Below are 26,148 nucleotides of genomic sequence, written 5' to 3' on the forward strand. Positions count from 1 at the left end.
TTTTTAAAGCATTGTAATGTTGATAAATTTCACTAAAATAATAGTAATATATTGAAATTATACTTAAATAACATTAAAATAAAACATTTGTATTTTTCACTGTCATATTATAAAGTTTTATTTTGGCAACTTATAATACAGTATTTTGAGTCTGAAAAATAAACAAGGTATAGAAAATGTGTGCATAAAGCACAATTTACAAAACATTTCTTAGCAAAAGCAAAATTAGCTATATAGTTAAATTAAAAATGTCTTTGTTAAAATTTTTTTTTAGTAAGATTTTTCCCTGTGTAATCGTATCAGAATATTCAGAATATGCATCAGTTTTCTCTATAAAATTATTTTTACACTTTTTCTCTCCATTTTTTTTTTCCAAAATATTTCTGGCTTTTTGATATTACAGAATTGGTAGAGATAATTTTGCTTTTTAATTTTAGACATTGGAGCTTCGAAAGCTTAAAAGAATTTAAAGGCAAGATTTATAGATCCACAATTCTAGCAGATTCTAGAGATGTGACAAAATGTCTCCATATTACTAGCACATAATGGATGTATTTTACACAGAGTTTGCGATGAATTTCTTACTTTTTGGAGAAAGTCTGGAAGAAAAATGAAAACATAATATTTTACTTCTGATACTAGAATCTTTTTCGTAACATGTTTATCTTTCTTTTATTTTCTCATGGAAAAGATCAAAAACGCTTATAATCTTATCACATGGGCAGGCCGTATAGAAAGGTATTTTTTTATTAATAAAAAAAATTGAAAACTTAGGCTTTTAAAAGATTCATCTAATATGTGTTAATGCATCATACACAGAGCTGGCACTAGGCATTTTCCCTCCTGATGCAATCTTTGTGCAACCTTTCTGCTGCCTAGTGCCTTTCTAAATTCTGCTTCCAATGTCTGCTCTAAATTCTAAAAGTTTTGCCAGTTCTAGATTTTGTTGCTCGGTGTGTCGCTGAATTCTAAAAATTCTGCCACACCAGCTTTGTAATCGACCCTTACCTATTTCATATTTCTTCTGAATGTTCATATTACTAAAGTAATAAAATTAGCTTCTTTTTCTATACATTCCAAATGCACTTTTTAAAAAAATCTTTAATTAAATCAAAAATTCTAATATGAAAAAGAAACCTGTTGGGGGGAAAAAAATACACGAAGAAAATTATTCTTCAAAGATATGTACAGTTATTATGTAAATTACCCAGTTGTTCATGATTTCGGCCTTCACTAGAATTTCCTGTTTTTATTTCCTCATATGATAGAGTTACTGAGCCAGCTTAAATTAAAATTAAATTGTATAATCTTTGACCACTAAAAGTTTGAATTTTACTGTTCTTGTTTAATAACGTCACCATGAGCTGGAATTGGTTTTGTTAGCATCAGAACATGCCTTTATGTTCTAAGTTCTTTTTACATAAGAGGCTTATTTAAGCCTTTGTCTAATATTATAGTTACTTTCAGACATAGCAATAATTTTCTTCTTGTCTGTCGGGGGAGGGGGGTTGGAACTATTTAATTTTTAGGAAATCAAGTAAACCCTCATAGGTATATTGTGGAGAGGCTGACAAGTTAGCAGATAAAGCATGCAGAAACTAGTCAGAGCATTGGTTTGCATATTGAGACAAATTTCTGATTATTAGAAAAGATGCTTAAAGAGAAAGAAATCGATAAAGTTTCCCAAAATGTCTGGGAAGGCTTCAAATTAAAATGACGCATAAATATTTTGTTGAGTGTTGTTGTTACAAGACATAAATGTTTTGTAACAACAACACTTTTCAAAACTTGCAAACTGTGCCTACAACAGGCCTTTCAGGTTTGTTCTAATCAGCAAGTCTCTCTCTCGAGACAAGCAACAGCGGTGACAACATTCAGTCTTTTGTTATGAATCATGCTGATTATGATCTTACTTCTCATTTTAACCTATGATGCTTGACATAAAATCTGCCCTGCTGTTTACTAAACCTCTAGACTGAACAAGTATGTGACAAAATGAGACATGAAAAAAAAAAAAAAAAAAAAAAAAAAAAAAAAAAAAAAAAATCAACATAAAGCTAACTGTTAGTAAAATATAAATGTCACTTATCTTTCAAATATCTCCAACCAATATAAGTGTAAAATATTTAATAATACTTGTAAATTGCATTAAGTTTATTTTATTCTCAAACTTTAATTAATTTCAAACTTTAAATGTTAATTCATGTTTAATAATAATGTGTCATACTTAGGGATCTATTTTATTTTTAGAATGGTATTACAAAAGTGAAATTCAGGCATAGATAATATTTTTAATTGAATTTATTCAGTTGTCATTTGCTCATAGGTCCTTAATTTTTTCATTAATGGTCCTTAAAAGTCCTTAATTTTCGTGTGCAGAAATGTGTACAAACCCTGGTTGGCATAGAATGAGCTAAACGTTTTATCGTTAACCCACTAGCCGTTGGTGTTGCGTTGATGCAGCGGGCAAAATAAATGTGTATATAAATATAACTACCTAAGATATTTTATACCAGCAGATGATTTTGTGTAGGGAATATTATGAAGATTATTTCTGTAAAAAAATATTTGCCCTCAACAATCATTTTGCTTATATTAATTAATCTCATACTTAAGGCAAAATTTAAACAAAATTTTCGACCGAGTATTTTTGCTGAAAATACTTGACGAAAGAATCACAGTCTTTATGAGTGATCTATTTTTAGTTAAGGTCACCGTTTATCAGAACATTACATCCATCAGATGTTTATATTTGTGTTGGGAAGGATGGGAAAACAGGTGTTGCGCTGACGCAAAGGCAGCAGGAAACGGGTAATCAGTCTCCTTTTTCACTCATTCATTTCGATGTTCTGGCTGCTTTAAAATTGCCTAGAATGAGGTATCTTACATTAGAATAAGCCCTTCAAAGATTTTTTTATAAAGAAACAGATGATGATAATGTCAATAATGACCAGAATGAAACTGATGTTGTTGTTGTTCTCCCAGAAAGTGCAGAAGCTAGTGATGAAGAAGAAGGGAATGACAATGTTTTAAATAATGATGATAATATTTTACCAAATGATACTGCTGCGGAAGTTGAAATTCACATAAGAAGTAAGTTTCAGCCTTCTAAAAGCAGTTGCAGTCATACTAAAAAGTTTAAAAAGCAGAAGACTGAAAACTTGAAGTGGATAACAAAGGATCTGTCAGTTATGTCTTAGGAAGAACATAAAGAAAGAGATAGAAGAGAAACTATAAAAGACAAAATACAAGATAAAACTAGTGCACTGATTTTCGATTTTCTTTTTGGTTTAGACATTTACTCTCTTCTCCATTGAACAAACAAATAAATACGCTCAGCAAAAAAATTGCCCGGAATTTATTGCATCTGAAGCCTATATGAGAAGATTTATTGGAATATTATTGCTTACGGGATATCATTCTTTATCTCAAGAAAAAATGTATTGGTCTTTTGATAAGGACATTTCTGTTCTTGTTGTACGAGAATCGATATCAAGTTTGCAGTACAGGAATATGAAGCAAAATTTGCATTTGACAATACTGATAAGTTATATGAGGTGAAACTGTATCTAAACTTATTAAATATCACCACTTTTTACTACTGGAAATATAAAGTCCCTTTTAGATTTCGGACGCGAGATTGCATTATTCCTTTTGCAAACTCCTATTGAATTAGCTAGAAATAGATCAGCAACAGGAAGACCTAGTAAATTCAGCATTCAAAAACCATTGCATAGAGATTGTAGACATTTTATCGTAAAGTTCGTTGATAACAAAAGACTTCGTTGTAAAGAGTGCCATAGCCAGACTGTTTATAGATGCAAAGTATGCAATGTAGCTTTACATCATGATTGTAATGAAGCTTCTCATGCTTGAATCTTTCAATTGAAATAATCTGTATTTGTAAAAGAAATATAATCTATATTTTTAATATTAAATTAATTGCAAGTAAAGTGATTTGTAGATTTATAAAACGTTATACAGCTAAAAAGTAATCCTGCGCTCCACTCAAAGGAAATATCACACAAGTACAATCCATAGTCTTATTCCGCTGACGTTGCGCGAACACAACACTCGCTTTTTACACAGGTAAGAGCATTCTTTTATTTTCAATGTAAATTTATGTTATAAAGCCTTAATTTAATATTTGTTATTATTTTCATGAGAAAAAAATCATTCCTTGTAGTTTTGGTGGTTAATGGATTAAATGATAAATGGAGATTTTAAAACACATGTATGACAGTCCTGATTTGGCAAAAACAAGTAAATAATTAAAAGTGAATAAAGAAGTTAGCATGGAAATTGTTTCCAATTTGAATGATACTTGCTATGAAAATTAGGCTATTGAAGATAATTTTCAATTAAACGGACCATTTACTTCAGAGACAGTTGAAGATAATTTTCAATTAAATGGCTCATTTACTTCAACAAATTCCAAATTCAAAGCAAACATTTGCTGAAAAGAATTTCTGTTACCTCCACTACAAGTTAAACCATTGTGAAGCTTAAGATTTACTATTAACGAATTTATGATCATGGAAAGGGGAAAAAATACTTGAATATTGAATATAACTCATGCTTCTTCTTTTCATATGTCATACCTTTAAGAAAAGACATGACTAAATTCACATACACTGAAAACTAAAACAAAATAATAAAAAAAAAGGTGACAAATATGCATCTTTTAAATTTACAACTTTTGCTTTATGCACACATGGAAAATCTGCACACACACACACACACACACAAAAAAAAAAAAAAAAAAAAAGAGAGAGAGAGAGTCTGAATATGAATTTAGGGTACTCTCTGATTTTACATATTCTTTTCAAAAAAGTCACAAACTCATTCGCTGCTTTGAAAAACATTTGTGAACTCATTCGGTACTAATTTTTCACTAAGCTAATTCATGAAAGGCTACAAGTATTTTCAAATATAAGGGTTAGTCTATATTTTAGGGTATCCCTTGAATTATCTTAAAGTTGTTGTTTCATTTATGGTAATTTATGGTTTCATTTATGCTTTACACCATAAAAATTTACTTGAAGTTTCTGTACACTTTGAAAGAGCTGAGAAAGAAAACATTAATTGACTGTTGTGTAAATGAAGATTTAAATGGCTTCGTTAACCTCTCAGTAAATTATACAGTGAGATTTAAGGATTTCAAAACCGTATCTGATATCAACACTATGAAAGGTATGTGGGGTGTAATTTAAAGGGATTTTCGAAAGAAGTACTACTAACAGTCCAGCAGTACAGAGGATATTTTTAATTTTTACTTTTCTGAATTAATACCGCGACGGCAGTTCACAAATATTGGTTTAGATAATTTTAAATAGTTTTTGGATGTTGTTAAGGAATTTTGTGTCTCACACATAAGCCAATATTTCCTTTTTGTGCTGTATCAATTAGATAACATGCATTTCCATTATGTTATTTCCTTGTTTGATTTAAAATACAGTTTTTGAGATTATGTATTTTTGTTTTAATTATGTTTTGGATGCCATTTTACTGGGAAAGGCACTGGACGTAAACAGAAATGGCACCAAAAAATCGCCAATTTTCGCCAAGGGGTGCCCAGTGCCCTGAAATATATTTTTACCATCCTAAGAAATCCATACAAGCGCGATCAGTCAATAAAAGTGAGAAATGTCGGTAATAAAACACTTTTCTTTTCTGAGAAATGCTCTTCCCCCCCCCCACTGTTGTTTCCCTTATGTATGCAGCAATCTGTTTTTGCTTTAAAAAAAATCAGAGAATTGCACAAACTCAGCATTGTCCAACATTGGCATTATGAACTAGCCAAAACAGACATCTGTGGGTTGTCATTAAATACTTTTTGATGGCATCATAGGTTGCCGCTTGACTAGTTTTGGTGATGACTAGCTTTGGCTCATGAATACTTTTCTGCAGCTTTTGGGGGAGGAAGCAAAAATACTGAACTTAGAAATAGTGTTCTGTTGGAAAATTTATAATTTAGGATATTTAATAAAAAAACCTGTGACCTGAAAACATTTATAATGCAGTGAGACAGAGTTATTTTATAACCTATTTTCATCTAAATTATTCAAAATGAAATCTGATACTTATCATGGCTTGTAGAAAACAAATCTCCATTGTTTAGTGTGTATGCTAATGCTCTTGGTCCAAAATATAAACTGCCATTTATTAGAAAGTAGTTCAAATGCTATCATTTAAAAAAGATCAAGTTTCTTTCCACCAATATATTATAAATTAAAATGCATGGTTAAGGTTACCAAACTGAATGTCTGTAAAACAGAGTTTGTACAGTCCTTAAGAGTCCTTAAAAGTCCTCAGGTTTTTTGGAATCGATTTTTGGTCCTTAAAAGTCCTTAATTGTGACCAAAATCAACAGAAGGTCCTTAATTTTAATTATCTAAAATTTCTGTCTGTTTTTATAACTGCTATCTTGAGTGTGAATATTTTGGGTGAGTCATTGATAAAGATGGTTATCTTTTAAATAGGTTCATGGGTTATAATTTGTTTCTATTTCTAATTATAATGGTGGGATACTTGAGTTTCATAGTGAAAGAAGTGAAACAAGTATTTCAAAATTATTTCATTTTTTCTAATGAAGATATCTTAAACAACTTTTTGCTTTTGGGGATGTGAATACTTTTATTAAATGGTTCTAAATTTGGTAAGTTATCAGCATTTTGGCATTGTAACACTGATAAATTTCATTGAAATAATGGTAATATATTGAAACTATATTTAAAAAATAACATTGAAATAAAATATTTTTAATTTTCACTGTCATAAAGTTTCATTTTAGCCACTTATTTTACAATATTTTATTTTGAATCTGAAGAATTTAATGAGGTAAGATGCTATAAAGCACAATTAATGAAACAGTTCTTTGCAAAAGCAAAATAGCTACACAATTAATTAAAAATGTCTTTAGTTTTTCATGATAAGAGGTTTTCCCGTGTAATTGGCTCAGAATATTCAGAATTCTCAGAATATGTATCAGTTTTCTCTGTAATAGTCTCTATTTTAGTAGATTTTCTATTTTAGTAGAACATAATAGAAGTCTCTTTTAGTCACCACTTCTGGCCTTAGTAGTGACCTATGCCATTATAGGCAAGTGCTTGCCATTGGGGGGAGGGGAGAGTTTTCTCTATTAAATTTATTTTGTGCTTTTTTCGTCCGATTTTTTTTGATTGATTAAAGTGCTGCAATAATTACTAATTGTCACCTATGAAGGCTGAAATAAAACTGAAAATTTTGCACCTTTCATTTTTGAAAAAGATCTTCACATATGTTTTTCAAAGTTATGTGTGAAATGAAATGCAATTTTCATTTCTTATATATATCATATGTTAAAAATAAACATTTCTAAATGCACTTGAAATTTATTACAGTAAAACTTTATAAACAATTACTGAAAATTTTAAATATATCAAATATTTTTTCTCGAATCTTTGTCATATTCAGTCTTTGTTGCATTTGTCAGAGCACTAGTTATAGATTATAATTCTAAAATACCAAACAGAGGTTTTATGCTTTCAGATTTTTAAATCTGAAAGCATAAAATGTATTTTCAATTCTAATTTTTTTTTAAAAGAAAGTAGGGTACTTGCATATTTCTCTCTACATTAAAAATTGGGAGAGATCCTGCTAAATTTACACGAACCTTTCTGGGTAAATGCTTGAAAAACTAGATCACTCTTTATGTAGTCAGGTAATCCTACATCACTCTTTATTTAGATAATCAATTGGTATAGCATATAAAATACTTGAATCACTATGCACTCGAGCTTTAAGAATATTTGGCAAACAAATTCATGAAAATTAGTGCCAATTATTCTGTTGGCAAAAGTCCTTAATGGTGTTTAAAACAGCAACAAAATGCCCCCCTTTTTTGTGCACCTAATGCTATATACTCCGATTATATACAAATCTAAATACTGTCATACATTTGTGATGTTTGTTTTATGACATCATTTTGATGAACTCCTCAGTCTTTTAATGTTTTGAATCTGTGCAATAGTATAACTAGTTCCATAATTTTGGAAATACTCCACTGCTTGATGTCCTGTAAGGCAAGTTTTGATTTTTAATCATTTTTTTATTTATTTATTTTTTTTTTCAAAATGAAAGAGAAAAATTGAGTGATGTCACACTACTCTATTATTGATGCCATAATGATGAAGTATATGTTCTTTTAGTTTGCAACTTTTTAAATTTTAATTAGTGATTATGCAGCAGTTGTGTACTTGCTAAATTTTCTGCTCATGCACAATTTTCAATTTTAAATCCTCAAGTAATAATATATTAGCAGATTATGTATCAAATATTTTCAACTATCTTACCAACAATTTTTATTTGTTGAAGAAATAGTTGATAGGAAAATGTGTAAATGCTGAAAGAGTAGATGTTTTGTATTTCTTTATAATAATATTTTTTAAATTCATTTAGCACACTTCATCTTATGGCCCTCATATATTTCAAAGTATAAAAATATATAAAAAGATTTCTTTTCATTTTTAGTAACTGGAGTATATGCTAGGCGAATTTTTGTTGAAGAACTGGGAGCTCAGCCTAAAAGTGTCATTAACTGTGTACCATTAGAGGATTTTGGTGGTGGCCATCCTGATCCTAATCTTACTTATGCGGCAGGTTTAGTTGAAGAAATGAAAAAAGGAGAATTTGACTTAGGAGCTGCTTTTGATGGTGATGGAGTTAGTATGCCCTTTCTTAATTTTTTTCAGAATTTCATAGATTATGCCCAAATTAATTTTATGTGCAGTTTATTAATTAGAATAATAAATTCTGCAATACCTTTTCAATAAAAATTGGGGGAGAACTTAAAGTAGAAATTATAGCATGTATCGAAATACAAAAGAAAATATTTCTATCCCATTTTAACTTGATATTGATGTAATTTCAAATTTACTCTTTAAATGTAATTTTGGTGTATCATTATATCATAATGATAAAGTATATGTTCTTTTAGTTTTCAATTTTTTAATTTTTAATTAGTGATTATGCAGCAGTTGTATACTTGCTAAATTTTCTGCTCATGCACAATTTTAAATTTTAAATCCTCAAGTAATAATATATTAGCAGATTATGTATCAAATATTTTCAACTATCTTAAAAATGTGTGGAATTTAGTTACAACAAACAATACCTATCTACCCTGTCTTCTGCAATCAACTTTTTGTATTTATTTTATCAACTGTTCCTTTCAGTATTAGTTCTGTGGTTGAATGATAAATAAATGAAATTTTTAATATTTTTATAAATCTTGTTTGTGAGAAGTTAGAACCTATCTCTTCATCTTGTTTGTTTAAATTAAAGATGAAAGTTTTCTGAGCCATATTGAGCATAATATAGGGTCTACAAGAAAGTTCTGTTCGATAATGTTATTTAAACTTTTGAAAATGTACAATGTATGTTCAAATTACCATCATGCTGGCAAGAGATCATAAGTATCATTGGAAATTATACTGTACAATAAATATTATTAAATATATTGAAACTGTATTATTTTCTTTCATTTCTCAAACAGACAGACTTTTCCAGTAGACCTTATCTTATAAATGGATTATAAAAAAATCAACTGAGAAAATGATTTTTTTAAAAGGTCAGGTTTTTCAACAAAAGCTTATCATAGGTTTTTCAGTTGCATTTAATTATAAATAACTAATTTATAACTTATATTCACAGTGAAAAACTCACAATCAAACTGTTTTTTCAGCTAATAATGGCTTCACTTGATAAATGGATGTTTTTGTAAGTCATCACATCTTTTTTTTTTTTTTTGTTCAAGTTAACGTCTCTTCAAAATTAAAATTAATTTGCAATAAAAATGGTGTTTCAGTGAGTTTTCTGATTAAAAAAAATCAGTCATAATTTGCGACGTATTTTAAATAGAAAGATGATGGGTGCTTTGCACCCCACAATAAGGCATTGAAATATACACTATTACCAAAAATACCGAAATTATGCTTCAGTGATATCTACGTAGTTAAATATAATGCACTATTCTGTGAAAGATTCTTTACTGCATGCATTTCTTGCTAATAATTTTGATTGCTTTATTGATATGTGTTATTTAATATTAGAATTTAATTAATGCATCATAGGAACAGTATTTCAATATTATTGTAACTTAAATAAAGTACCATATTTTCTGGCATGTAACACGCACCTATAATTTCAAGCTGCATATTTTATATTTTTAGGTATATTTCCTGTGTAATGTGTACCCTTTTCCATATGAAGAAACATGAAAGATACATATTCGATTCTCATTTTTTTTTGAAGTGATTCATTCGAAGATTTTTTCTAGGCATTCAAACAACCGTACACTGAATTGACAAGCGATAAGGGAACGATATATGTGTGATTGATGTGAAAGGCACAAAAATGTTTTACATAAAACAAGGTCCTGAAATATATCACCTCACCATACTTTTTCCCCTCTTAGCGGATGGTACAAAAATTAAAAGCCATAATAATGGTATTTCCCAAAATAGTATTTTCATTCTTTTGTGCAAGAAAGAATGGATGGATGAAAACAGTGTGAAATTGTGGATAAGAAATGTTTGGCAAAAGTGTCATGTTGCCTTAAAGAATCCATAAAGTCTTTTAGTTATTTGCATCTTCAAATCCCATCCAATGGATAATAGGAAGAAATTGTTGAAAGAGTGTAATACAGGAGTGGCTGTTTTTCCAGGCAGATTAACACCATTAGTTCAGCCTTTAGATGCGTGTATAAAGGCTATGTAGAAAATTTAAAAGAACATTGAAATGCATGGATGTTAGAAAGAAAAAAAAAAAATTACAAAAGGAGGCAATTGCGTCATGCCAGTCTAGAAAATGTGTGTGAGTGTATAATAAAGGCATGGAATGAAACTGAATCCAATATAATTCAGAGGTCATTTAAAAAATGTGCCCTAATAATCTAGATGGAACGGATGATGATTATTTATTTATGGATCAGTGTAACAGTAATGAAGGTAAAACAGAATTCGATGATGTGCCTAAAGATTTAGCAGATGACAAATATGACTAACTTTTCATGTTATCTGATAATGAAAATTTTTAAGTTCATAAGTTATATCATTGCTCTAGCCATAGTTTAGCACAAAATGTTACCACACATATGTATACACATTAAATTTTTTTTTATATTATTATTGTAGGGTAATGTAAAATTTCTATTCGCTAAATCTGTAAGACCTAACTTGAGTGTAAAAGTTATTAATCTTAATTGAAATTTGAATTTTTGTATTGCAATCATGTAATACTGAAGAATATTTATGGCCATTGAAACTTTAATATATTTATACTATGCTAAAAGCCAGACTTTCTACAAGGAATGGAGATTTTTGTATCTTGTTGTATTTAAGCATTCCACAGCCATTAGCAATTAATTATGCTGGTTTATTACATGAGGATCTTCATATTTTTTTCATCAAAGTTTATTTTATTATTATACTGTATTCTGTTACCTTTCTGTGTTTATAAGTTTCTAAAGTCTAATTTCCATTGCTTTACAATAAGAAAAGTGATTCTTCTGCAATGAGTAAATAACTAGCGTAATTTCATGAATACATGAAAGAAATATTTTGATTATATTTTGAATATGACAATTTTTGCAGAAGACTTTGGCAAAACAAGACTGTAAAAATTACGTTAATGATATTCAACCAAACATTTTCAAGAATTGTGAACTTAACCTTCCAGCACGCGCACTGGGCAATTTTACATGAGCGTGCGCATGTCGTTTTTTTTACAACATTCGTTATTTTACCGTTTTGGGCACAGAAAACGAAAGAAATGAGTGAATATTGATAATAAATTTGTTAAGAAATAAAATATTAATCTTATTATTGCAAAATACAAATGATATCACATTCAATTATAAGTAAATTATTTTCAAGTTCTTATGTTAGTAAGATGGAAATGGAATGATGTAATTCATTATAGAAATTTTTAAATTTATTATTTAATAATTATACTTTAAAATCGAAGCTAACTTTAATATTCATCAAAGGCAAGTATAGACAAATAAAAAAGTAAAACACCTTGGTAGGAAAAAAGTAAGTTTAGCAGTACTTACTTCTGCAAGGAAATTACAAAACGAAAAAAACTTCTTCGTGTTACACTTTTAACTAACTTTAATATTTTTATTTATTTCTAAAAAATATAAATAAAAGAAATTAAGGAATGGAAATCGCTATTGTTCTCCCATCCAAAGGTTTCCTTGTCTTCCTTTTCTTCATCAGATAATTCTTGAAAAATGCAAGCCAAATCAGCTGGTTGCACGAATTTTTTTCCCATGAAAACCGATATAAAATTTACAGAGCAAAATGTATTCAAATTAAAATAATAGATAGCAATTAATAACACAAAAGTACAAAATATTTGAGAAAAAAAATGTTTTCCGAATTTCCACCCACAACATGCGCATGTCGTAAACTTTACGAAAACGCTGCCATGCAGCACAAAAGCCCACTAAAAAAGAAAAAAAATGACCTTCAGATGTCTCAGCTTCGATATGCGAAAAATGTGCATTAAAAACTGAATTTGTCATAAATTTTGCGCATATGCGTGTGCTGGAAGGTTAAAGAATTATTTCTTGAAAAGTTTAGAACAGTTTTGTGATATTTGGAGAGAATTTGATGAACATTAAATATTTCTATTTTAAGAGAAAACAAACTTATAAACTCTTAAAAATTATATTGTACATTTAGTTGAGATATTATGTAATATTTTTGTAATATTTCTATATTACATTTTTATGTATCATTTTGTATGTTAAAGTTATGACATACAAACTAAATGAATCTCGTGTTCAAAAATAACAGAATGATGAGGCATAGTGAAATCTGAAGGCTGTGCCCTTGAGGAAAATTGTTTTCTGTCTCATTAAACAAGGCCTGTACTGTTTATTTTGTACAATATTTATCTTGATTTGCTAAAGAATGCTTTTTTCTAAAAAGGCTTTTCATTTGCCAAGCCCTTTTTCTTTTGAAGAGGAGTATTAAAAAACTACTAATTTAGTGGTAGTCCTTTTAGTTCCTTATTTTAATTTGTCTGTGTTTCCTTCCTGTCCTACAAACTGTTAATATATGAATTTAAAGTATGAGGGTTGGAACTTTAATAGTGGCAACACAGCTGAAAAAACGCTACGCAACAAAACCAAAGAATATCGCGTATACCACATGTGAACTACATACTACATACCTCTCAGCAAAAAGACTCGTCCTCCCTACGTCACGCGCATGGGGAGTCACGCGAAGAACGGATCCTTGTATTAGCTCGCGGTCTAAAGTAAGTGTTGTCAGGATGTTTTCAAAACAAGAACAACGATGTTGGATAAAAATTGAATGTGCCAGAGGTCCTACAGCACGACAGTGTCATCAAGGGCTTCAAGATTCTTGCGGGGAATCTGCATTGCCTTACAGAACCCTAGCAAGATGGGTGAAAGCATTCAATGAAAGATGCCAAAACGGGGCAGACGTGCTGCAGCCAGGTCGTCCGAGTGTCAGCGATGCAGACATGCAAGCTGTTGCCGCACTAATGGACAGTGATCGCCGCCAAACGATTCGTCAGCTGGCTGGACAAACAGGATTAGCGCATACAACTGTGCTGCACATTATGAAGGAACGCCTGTCCATGAGAAAAATTGCTTCACGATGGGTTCCACATCAGTTGACGGAAGTGCAGAAATGGCTACGATACGATGCTGCCCCAACTCACCTATGAGCGCGAAGGAGATACTTTCTTACACCGTATCATTACGCTGGATGAGACTTGGGCCCGATTGTACCAGCCAGAACTGAAACGCCAATCAAACGAATGGCGTCATCACGGGTCACCACGACATTCGAAATTTCGTCAGAACCCCAGCAATGTGAAAGTTATCGTGATTCTCGTATACAACTGTGATGGTGTCATCCTAACGCATACCGTTCCCCCACAGCAGACCGTCACTGCGCAGTATTACTGCTCATTTTTGGAGCACAATCTCTGACCAGCTTTGAGAAAAAAACGGTGACACTTTCTGCAGAACGTTCCTCTCATTTTGCATGACTTTACTCGGCCGCATGCAGCGCAAGCTGTGAGTGATTTGTTCAAGCGATGGGGCTGGGAAGTGCTTTACCATCCACCATACTCTCCAGATCTAAGCCCTTGTGACTATGACTTAATTCCTAAGATGAAGGAACCACTTTGTGGCACTCGCTTCCAAACTGTTCCTGAGATTCTTGCAGCAGTAGACCGGTCCATTCAAACTATCAACAAAACAGGCGCTGCTACAGGTATTCTGCGACTTCCACATCGTTGGAAACGGGTTGAACACAATGCTGGCGACTATATTGAAGGACTGTAAAACATGGTGACATGAATAACTTTTGTATTCCTTGTAAATAAATAGTTGCCACTATTAAAGTTCCAACCCTCATATGTCATCTCAAATTAATCCACATCATGCCATTGTGTAAGAATAGCATTGCAAACATTTTTTTATCCAATCACATTAAAAAAAAAAAAAAAATTTGACAAAGAACCAACTCTATAAATATTGTTTTCCTAAATCCACACTTTCCTGCTTCCCTTTTGTTGTGCAAACGTGCTGTTCATCACTCTGCTTATTTTGCATTGTCTCAAAATGTGATATGTTATATGAAATTATGGGACCATCTTCTCAATTATTGCACCCAAAATGATGTGTGATTGAGAAATTTATGTCAAGAATGTCCAGCAATAAATTAATGGTTCCCCCCCCCCACACACACATTTGCGTGTAGCATCTTAGCATCTTATGTATCTATGCAGCTGTTTCCTAATCTCAAGCTATCTACAAAATATATTATATATATATATGCAAACCTATCTTTGCATGAAAAAGAGTAATAAAAAATAACCATTAGCATATGTAAGTTATATGACTTTTTAATTGTCATATTCTTGATGATGATATGAAAATCAGAATTTTTTTAGGATCTTTCTTGATCCGTAATATAGCAAAATTTTTTAATTATTCTGCATATATTCTTGAACAAATTAATTATTTAATTAGAATTCTGTTTGGGGAAAAAACAAAAATGATTTATTGAAATTTTAAGTTAAATATTTTGTGTTGTTTTCGGCAAACATTGATTTCTTATACATTTTGTCTTCGGGAAACATTTTTTTTTAATTTATCAAAAATTTCAAAATATCAAAGTTCTATTGTATATGCCTATTTTCATAGACAGCAAGTTTTCAGTAATGGCAATAGCCTTAAATTGTACAGTTAATTTATGTAGTTAATTGGCAAGGAAGTTATAAAGTATGCTGTTAAACAGAATGGCAGAATTCCTTGGGTTAGCTTTGTCTTAACCACAGTATTGCTTTTGAATCTTCATTGCTTTCTTGGAGAGGGAGATAAGAGAGAGTTTCATCATTCAAATTTTACATGTTTTTGTAACATCCATTTTCCTTATCAGATAAGACACAGTGATCACCAGTTGTAGCGAAATAAACTTCCGGTTCCTTGAAACTCATTATAGCAAAATTCGGCTGTAGATAACAGAGGTTTTGTTTCTTATAAGCAATTTAATGTTTTATAAAGATCTTAAAATTCTTGTTTGTTATTATTTTAATGACTACTAATTTAAATGTCTGAAGATTTATTACCTGTTAGAAAGACTTAAAAATTATTTCTAAAGGCAAATTTTATTTCATGAATTCAGCAGTTGAGTTATGTATGATTCTGAAAATGCCCTGTTTTAACAGGATCGGAATATGATACTAGGAAAAAAGGCCTTTTTTGTAACTCCATCAGACTCTTTAGCTGCCTTAGCAAATAATCTGGAAAGCATTCCTTATTTTAAGAAAACTGGGGTAAAAGGATATGCACGAAGTATGCCGACAGCTGGTGCTGTAGACAGGTAAAATATTTTATTTAAAAATATTAAAAAAAATTATGTTAATCTGTCTCATCAGTTATACTTAGTTTATTAAATACTTAAGAGCAAATGTATGCTTATGAAAGCTGCTTACATTCAGAAACTGATTTTTATTGGGATTTCAGTGTTTTTAAAACTGTTGAATGTTTGAAATTAATGACTGTTTCTCATGCTTTCAATAAACAAAAATATCTGAACAGGAAATTCTTGATTTTCTTTGCTTTCATCTTGGTAGCATGTTTAGTATGTTTGTTTCTTGAATAAATATCTAGCATATTAGTGTATTTTGATTTGAAAAATATAAGTCTGGACCAGTTTTTCTTAGAAAGGATTCAGAAGCAAGGCATCACTGTTTTTGAATAATGGCTGAGTGTTTTGGCATAAGTGAACAATTGTTCTTTGTATATAAACCAGTAAACACTCTTCAGTATCCAAAAAAAAAAAAAAAAAAAAAAAAAAAAAAAAAAAAACGAATTTTATTTCATAGCAAGTAGAATAGTTGGAACTAAAATGATAGGTGCCAATGTCTTAGAAATAACCACTGTTGTTCACTACTTCTGTGAACAGGGTGTATGATGCAAAGAGAAAATGTACCTGTTAATTTCTGTAATTAAATTATTTTGCAAATGTAGATGTAACAGAAAATGTTAACTTTCCAAGTTTCATTTGGACTCCTGAAAAACTTGCCCTATCCAAGATATTCTCCAGAAGAGCTAATATTTAAGATGACAGCATCAATGAAAGAAAAAGCTTATTTATTATGTTCTACAAAATACAAAAACATCATTAATAATTATCGTTCAGAGACATATTTCAAGCCATATTTATTCAAGAAGCACCTCACAATAATAATGCTGTATGATGGATTATATGCATTATGATGAATAGACTGTTTTGAAAACATGAATATTATTCTCAGAAAGTAAATATTTCCTGCCCCATTATCAGCCTCAGTGTGTCTCTTCTTCACAGAATTTACCACTGCAGGGGTCAGCTACGTCGAGGTGTTACTCAGGTTGCTGCTGCCCAGCTGGAAGTACTTGATTTTATTTTAGGTCATCCAAATGCCTTGTAGGTTTTTTTTTTTTTTTTTTTTTTTTTTTTTTTTTTTGAGTATGTTGAAAACAAGATGTTCATTTATAATAATTCAGTTCCCTTTACAGTAATTAACAGTAATTAATGCAGTAATTAACGCATTCTAAATTTCCCTAAACAGTAATTAACGCATTCACGGACAAAGCAGCATATGCTGCTCCATGTATAGAGACAAAGTACTATTTGCCATTCAGTTTTCTTGTGCTTTTAAAAGCAAAATGCCATATACCACCAGTTAATAAACTTTGAATTTTACTATGAACTTTGGAAGATTGGAGTTTACTGTTCCAGCTGCACTCGCAACATATTATGAAATGTTCCTATGTGTCAGTGTTATTCAGTGTAGTAAAGTACACTGGTGTGCAAAAATTAAGGACGAGATGGTTTTTTCAATATAACTTTGTACAAAAGCTTTCCAAATCAACATATTTAATACCTTAAGATCCCCAATACGTAAGGACATGAGTAATGTAAGCAACACTTACTAAAAGAGAAATCAGAGGAATAAAAAAAAGCTTTATTGAAAAAGTAGCATGGAGCGCAATGCGACTGAAGGCCGAAACATCCATGTGATGGGTGTCCAGCAAGAAACATCCGGTCTTTAATAGGGGATATGATCTCCCCTGACTGCTAGGCAGGTTTCACAGCATCTGCCCATGCTGAGAATGAGGGTGTCAATGATTTGTTGAGGCATTGCTGCCCATTCGATTGCAGCACCAATCGAAGCTCCGGAATCGTTACTGGTGGTAAGGTACGAGCTGCCAAGCGTCTGCCTAGAAAATCCCATACATGCTCGATGGGATTGAGATCCGGAGATCGTGCCGGCCAATCCATACGTTCAATATCCTCACTCTCTAAGAGCTGTTTGGCAGCTACTGTGCGATGACATGGTGCATTGTCGTCCATGAAAAGGGACTGCGGACCCATAGCGCCTCTAAAAAGACGCACATATGGAAGAAAAATCTCATTACAATAACGGGTCCCTTTGACTGAACCTGCGTCGAAGATGTGAAGGTCTGTACGACTACCAAGCATGATGCCTCCCCAAACGAGAACACCGCCACCTCCATACCTGTCCCTTTCAATGATGTTCGAGGGATGATTGCAGCTTCCCCGCTCTCTCCAGATGAGTACGCGATGAGAATCGCTACTCAGACTGAATCTGCTCTCATCTGTAAAGAGTACTCGTCCCCATTCATTGTCTCTCCAATTCCGGTGTTCCCGGCACCACAGAGAACGCCTTCTCCGATGGGCAGGCGTTAGAGGTACACACCGTACAGGGCGTCGTGCAAACAGACCACCACCATGCAGTCTTCTGGCCACGGTAAAACGCGATATCGGTCGTCCAGTCGCCTGTGTCATGTGTCTAGCGATTTCTCCTGCTGTCTGCCGCCTGTTTCTTCTGGCCTGTAAGGCAATATACCGGTCATCTGCGGGTGTGGTTCCTCGTGGACGACAACTACTGAACCCCCGGATAGCTGTTCCTATAGTTTGAAATTGTCTCCAAAGTCGTGAAACGATGCTGTCAGCAATTCCGAACTGTGCAGCCACACTTGTCACACTGCGGCCTTCCTCCAACTTCCCAATGATTCGACCTCGGGTAAAAGCATCCAGATGTCGTCTAACAGATTGATTATTCACCATTTCTCACTGAGGCAGCAACTCGGTGTGATTTTAACTGCTATACGGGGTGCAATCTCTTTGCCAGAAATACTGATCTTACATCGACAACATGCTTTATACTACTCAGACACTCCCCCATTACGTCTACCTGCATATCTGCGCATGTGCTACTGTACATCACCTTACTTAATCTCCTGATTGGTCTTTCTGTCCGCTCTGCCTCTTCGTTCAGCTGATATGCTAATTTTTTGACTTCGTCCTTAATTTTTGCACACCAGTGTATGTATAACTGAATAATATGGCATTTGATTTATATCTTTTTTAGTGAAAAGTGTTGATTGTAATTTAGTTGTGTGTACATGTATATATAGTAAGTACTTATTCTTTATCAATAGTTTTTATAAACTTCTAACAACAAGTGTACGATACTGAATAATATTAGTTTTTAATGTTATGGATGGCATGATATTGTTTTTAACTCTCTGACTGCTCGATTTGTGGACTGAAAATTGCATATATATTGGACAATTGAAAAATTCACTTTCCTTTTCTAAAAAATATTTTTTATATAGATATTTATCATGAGAAACTAAGTTGCCAGAAAAATCAATTTCAGATGTTATCACCAAAAGAATAATCTTCTTTTAAATAAATTTCAGTCAAATTACAGTTAATTTATATTTATTGCATAATATAAAAAATTTAAATGTGTAAAATTTAAGAAAATACAAAGCTCTGAGGGAAGAATACCTTAGAAATGCAGTTTAGTATGATAGAGTTCAAAACAGGATTCAAGGCAAAGTCCAACTTCACAGTCTTTGCACCAGATTCAATAAATCTAATTAATAATCAATCTAATTATTGATCTAATCAATAAGTATAATTAATAATTCAATAATTTAATTAAATAATCAAGATAATCGCTGAACATTTTCTAGCAGCCATTTCTGTAAGAAAAAAGGCGGCAAAAAGTGAAGTTTGAGAGGAAATACCACATGCCTTCAAATGCCGCAATTTAGTGGACAACTGACGATATCTGTTGGCCAAAACGTAAACTAAACTCCTAATATTGTATATAATTTATTTCAGTAGTTAAACGGGCAAAATTGGGATGCGCTCCTCAATGAAGTAAGAAAAACACATGCAGTGGAAATTGCAGGATGAGCAGATTTTGGTACATTTGAGTTGCCCATGAAATTCGCCGGTTGAGCAGCCAGAGGGTTAGGTAAATGTTTTTCAAAAAAGATGATAAGCATGAACTTAATTTTCTATTTTGTGTTTGTTATAAAGCTTTGAATAGTAACTTAGTAAAACTTTGAATAGTTTAAAACTTGTCCAGATAAGCCACTCCTGTGTTCAACCCTCTGTTACAAACAGTTTCATTCGAAATGACTTTTATATATAGAAATACAGATATTTTTACTTCCTTTTACAAAGTAAAGGAAACATTGTAATCGAAAAAAATTTTGGATAACGTATTTGAAAGAAGGTATCCATTTTGATAATTCAATTTGAATGATGTTTTTGCACAATTCCATTTGAACGATGTTTTCATAATTCCATTTGAACGATGTTTTTGCATTACATCTATACATACTGACAGAATGAAGGGCTCTTTTTTCCAAAATGGATTCAGACGAGTTTTTTTCGCGACATCTGTACGTACATGTGTATGTATGTATTTCACATAACTCAAAAACAATAGCCTTAGAACACTGAAATTTTATACATGGGATTGCTATAACGTGTAGATGTGCACCTCCCTTTTTGGTTGCAGTTGACCGCACCAATAATATATATATATACACACACCCACTCTGTTACTTAGCTCGGTGAGCTAAGTTTTTTTTTTTTTTTTTTTTTTATTATATGCTGGTAAATTTTGCATTTTTTACTTTAAAAGTATTTGAATTTTATTATTCTAATGTTTCACTTAATGTTTTTATGTCTTTAGTTAATCTGCATGCAATAGTTGTAGAATTATCAACAATTTAAAAGTTGTTTAAGTTCCACTAAGTTTATAACAACCTGCCATTTATTTACATTTGGAACTTAGCAGCATAGTGAATTAAGTCAGTTTCTGCACCAGTCTCAGTGTCTTTTTGCTGAGTGGGGTCAAGAGCTTTGTAATGGTTTTTTAACTCTATTTAGTGTTTTACGTTTTTCTGTGTTTTGCAATTTTTAATGAAGATGTTTTGAGTTTTTATGTATTTTCTCCTTGCCACGAACTGAGAACTGAATTGATTAAATGAGAAGTATCTCTGTTGAATTTCAGGGAAATAAGTTTAAATGAAATGCAGGAAAAAAATGTGCATAATTTAATATGCCATGCAAAGAAGTTGTGGTGTCCACATGAGGTTTTTTTTTTCCCCTTACATAACCTTATAGTGACATTTCCTGCTTTATCCTTGTGCAAATAATATTCATTTGATATGTACAGACAAAGTAAGAAATGTAATTCATGGTTTTTTTTTTTTTTTTTTTTTTTTTTTTTCTGTTTTGTTATTTTATTAAAAAAAATGATTACTATCAAATAAATTTAAATACCAGTTTTTAATATCTATTTGTGAAGCACTGACATAATATTATGGTGATATGTGTGTGTGTGTACGTTTTAAACTCACCACTCAAATCTCAAGCAACAAAAAAAAAAAAAAAAAAGTGTATAAAAGGAGCCAAATTATCCATTTCATGTTTAATTAATGTAAAGTTCTGCAGATTTCTTAATAACATGTCATTATGCATTTAAGTAGACTTATCATATTCTTTTCGAAGTGCTTTTTTTATTAATTCTTTTCGGATTTCAGCAGAAATGCGTATATTTTCAATGTTATCTAAAATGGCTGTTAAAATGTTATCTATCTTTGGCTTCGATATTTGAAACCTTTTCTTCTTTTTATATATTAAAAATAGAACTCTTACAATAGAGTTATTTACACGCACACAATAATAGTAATAATAATAAAAACTTGTTTTAATTCTTAATTCCGATTCAGCCTGCATACAAGTTAAGTATTTTAATTACTACAGTCAAAAGTCGTTAATCCGGACTTGTCGGGACTTCGGCGATTCCGGATTATCGATTTTTCCGGATTATAGATCATCAGTTTAAATCTGGTAAGATGGCATGCAGAAATTACAAAATTAAAAATATGAAACCGTAATTTATGAAATAAAGAACAATTATGAACTAAAGGGTATCAAAATTTACAAAAAGAAAAAGCTTAATATTTATTTGTTTACTTTATTAAACATTTCCTTCAATGTAAGTTGCTTCGTTTCATGTGATAATACTTTCTCTTTAATTCTATTAAACAGACATAATTTCTTGTTTAGTTACAAAGTTCCGCTGTTCAAGTCCTATAATTGCTGTGTTGAAAATACGACTAATTTGTCAATCGAAATGTTTTCGTTTTCAATAACCTCTGGGTCACTTTCTTCACTATCGGAAGTGAATTATAATGACGAGAAACTTGATTTAAATCATATCAAAGACGGAGATGAAATACTACACTTAGTACGGAATTATAAACCAAATAAAATAAAAACATCTGCCCTGAAGATAAGGATAGTGCTGACAGACCAACTTCCAATCCGCTGCGTGAAATTGATAAACAGATTTTGGATTTCAAAACATACTTTCGCTTTGTAGATACAAATTACATATTAGTAAATATATATCGGAAATTCTATTTGACATAATCTTTCTAATCTATCATAATTTAATAATGACGTTTCTGCCCCCCCCCTCTGCCGTAGAGCAGCGTGAAATTGATAAACAGATTTCGGATTTCAAAACATACTTTCGCTTTGTAGTAAATATATATCGGAAATTCAATTTGACATAATCGAAAGTTCAAGCTTACTTTTATAAAATTGCTCTAACAGTCTGCAAAAAATAATAAGCCAGATCCAATTCGAAGATGGATCCGGCTTATTATTTTTTGCTTATATTTTTTTAAGCAACAACGCAATCTGCAACATTAACTGAATTAGATAACTTTAGCTTAGCGTATTACTTCGTTACACATTAAACGCGCATGCGCACAAACATATTCGCAGCCGTAAGAGTCTTACGCGCTATCGTAAACGCCTGTGCGCATGCGTGAACGCGACGCATGCACAGAAAGTTTGTAGCTTTGAGGTCCGGATTATAGATCATTCCGGATTATGGGTGTCCGAATTAACGACTTTTGACTGTACTATATTTTTATAAGATTGTTCCTAAAGGTTTTTTATACTGAAAATAATATTCAGTATTTAAATACTTTTCTTTCACTTATAATTAAAAACAAATTATATGGAATCAAAATTAAAAAAATAGGTAACAATTAAATAACACTGTAGCGATCTCACTGGACTATATTTCCTGGAAAGCGCACCTCAGATGAAGACAAAGGAGACCAGGTGGTGATGCGTCTCAAGGAGAGAAGAAAGCAGACAGGCATCACCGGAGTACGTTTACACTAACTCTAGATTTGATGTCGTGAGGTACGCGGTAAAGCACTCCTGTAAGTTTCGATTTAGAAATGTTATAATATATACCTGCACGTTTAAGTAATTTGTGTAAAATAAATTTTAACTTGAATATGGATAAGTTGCATCTTACTTTATCAGGTCTTATCAGGCATTCTAATATAAATTTAATAGTAAAGCACCTAAATTGGTGGCCCGGTTTCGAAGCACGCACATGGACTGAAAATTGTGAATTTTATTCCATTCACGAAGCACGAGGCTTGAGTGAACTTTACCTCATCGGACATCATTACATCTTTACATCATTACAACTAGTCATTTTCTCTTCCGAAATATTCGATTTATTTGATAAAATGGTAAACAACGGCACAGATCAAGCCACTGGAAATATAGCACATGTAGCAGTGAAAACTCCTCCCTTCTGGCAAGCAGATATGGAAATCTAGTTTTGCCAGGTGGAAAGTCAGTTTGTGTTGGCCGGTGTAACAGTGGAGTGCACGAAATTTTACCACGTAGTTTCCGCTTTACAACCCAAGAATTAGTGGTTGTCTGAGACATTATTCTTAACCCTCCAGCTGAGGCTCCATACATGGCGGTCAAAAACCGTCTCTGTACGCAATATGCATATTCAGAAAAACAGCGGCTCAGAGACCTCATTTCCAGTATGCAGCTTGGTGACAAAAAACCGTCACACCTCTTACTGGAGATGGGAAGTAAGGCTGGCTCACAAATGAGTGAAGTTCTTCTTAAATCGCTTTTCCTGCAGCGACTGCCAATACATGCACAACAGATTTTAGCCATTTCCAGTGACAAGTTAGCCGAGATGGCTGATGGTATCATGGCAGCCACCAGAAACAGTGCATTAGTATTTGAAGTAAAAACAAAAGTGTGTTAAAAGAATTATTAATGGATATTTCATCTTGCCTTTCTCGGATTGAAACACGTTCCAGATCATGTTCAACCAAATGAGAGCAGCAGAACAAAAGAGGCCATTCATCAAGCTGTCACCAATGAGGTAATGCAGAACATTGCTGGTACCATCAGCATTTCAAAGAAAAAGCTACCAAGTGCACCTACAAGGTTTGGTGCACTTAGTAGCACCTCTTACTTATTGGAAAACTAATGCGGCCATCATTCGACTCTTCAGGTGACTGCAAAAATGAGATTTATCGTTTATACCTCTCAGATAAATACACAACATCAAAGTACCTGATTCATACGGGAGCAGATGTCTCAGTAGTTCCGCCCACAGTTACGAAGCGCAATCAGCCACCCACCCAGCATCAACTTTTTACTGCAAATGGGACTACGATACCTACTTATGGCTAAAAACTCATTAAATCGGACTTATCTTTACGTAGGGAATTTCATTGGCCATTTGTCATCGCTGGCAGTCTCTCAACCTATTATTGGGGCTGACTTCCTTTGCCATTTTGGATTATTGGTGGACATTCGTCAAGGATGTTTGGTGGATCCACTTACCCAACTACATTCCAAAGGAACTGTGACTACAAAAGATATAACTCATATCAAGGGAGTGAATGGACATACTAAATTTCACCAACTGCTTGCCAAATTTCCTGCAAACTTACAGAAGCTAGCTCAAGGCCGCGAAAAAGTAAGCGCAACATTAGTCATTGTAATTGAGACTAGAGGCCCGCCTGTGTTTTCATGCCCATGCAGACTTTCATCCAATAAGCTTAAATCAGCCAAACAACAATTACAGTACCTAATTGAAACCGGAATCTGCAGACCCTCCAAAAGCTGCTGGGCTTTCCCTCTGCTCATGGTGACCAAAAGCAATGGAGATTGGCAGCCATGTGGGAAATTATAGGAAATTGAATAGATCAGATCAGTATCCTATTCCTCACGTACTGGACTGTCTTCAGGTGTTAGATGGGAAGCAGATATTTTCAACTTTGCATTTGGATAAAGCTTACCATCAGATTCCCGTGTGAGAAGAAGATGTACCAAAAACAGCCATTTCTACACCATTCGGTCTCTTCAAATATTTGTTCATGCCATTCGGGTTATCGAATGCTGCTGCTTATTCCAGAGGCTTATTCATCAGGTTCTTAGCGGACTGGACTTTTGTGTACCATACGTTGATGATGTATTGGTAGCATCTGAAAATGATATGCAGCACATGCAACATCTTAAGATGGTGTTCCAGCGATTCATGGATTATGATATAGTATTAAATGCAGCTAAATGTGTCTTGGGTAAATCAACTGTGAAATTTCTAGGACATATGATAACTCATTCCTCTGCCAAGTTTCAGCAATTGTGAATTTCCCACCAGAAACTGTAAAAGAACTTGGGCGATTTCTGGCTATTTTATCGTCATTTTATTCCGCAAGCTGCAAAAACTCAAGCAATACGTACCTAAAGGGAGTGATGAAAAATGACAAAAGACCAATCTCATTGACAGAAGTAACCACAAATGCATTTGAGAAATGTAAGAAAGATCTGTCAGACCCGACGATCTTGTACCATCCTTCATCGGAGGCCCCACTTGCAATTGTAGTTGATGCTTTTGACACAGCTATGGTTGCAGCTGTTCACCAACAAGTTAAGAAAGGATGGCAACCTCTTGCTTTTTACTCAAAAAATCTATCTCCAACACAACAGAGATACAGTGCATACGATAGAGAGCTCCTCTCGTCATATATGGCCATAAGGCACTTTCAACATATGGTTGAAGGTCGTAACTTCATTTTATTCACAGACCACAAACCGCTTACATTTGCATTTCAGCAAAAAGAAGATAAATGCCCTCCACGTCAACTAAGACAAGTGGACTTTATCAGCCAATTTACAACTGATATTCGCTACTTAAAAGGTTCAGACAATGTGGTAGCTGATGCGCTGTCTTGGATTCATATAGCTACTATTCGCACATCATCTGCTATCGACTACTACCAGCTTACCAAGGAGCAGGAAAATGATGCAGAATAGCAAAATATTTTATCAGGAAATTCGACTGCCTCCTTAATGCTGAAGCCCCTTCCTTTTGGTCAGCTTC

At 32.6% G+C, this 26,148-nt stretch overlaps 1 protein-coding gene across 4 annotated transcripts in view; it reads left to right on the top strand.

Annotated features, from left to right (window-relative positions):
- Pgm1 (phosphoglucose mutase 1) overlaps positions 1 to 26,148 on the top strand; it is a 119,190-nt gene that overhangs the window by 20,655 nt on the left and 72,387 nt on the right. For all 4 annotated transcript variants that reach the window (XM_085823667.1, XM_085823668.1, XM_085823669.1 and 1 more), the window contains 2 exons: positions 8,512 to 8,702; positions 15,757 to 15,911. In XM_085823667.1, the coding sequence (XP_085679793.1) occupies positions 8,512 to 8,702; positions 15,757 to 15,911 (346 nt within the window). The remainder of the gene's footprint in view (positions 1 to 8,511; positions 8,703 to 15,756; positions 15,912 to 26,148) is intronic.

The sequence above is a fragment of the Stegodyphus dumicola genome, chromosome 9, assembly GCF_044657685.1.
Source record: "Stegodyphus dumicola isolate Sdum_Otavi_A_Nest chromosome 9, ASM4465768v1".
In the NCBI taxonomy this organism is placed as follows: domain Eukaryota; kingdom Metazoa; phylum Arthropoda; class Arachnida; order Araneae; family Eresidae; genus Stegodyphus; species Stegodyphus dumicola.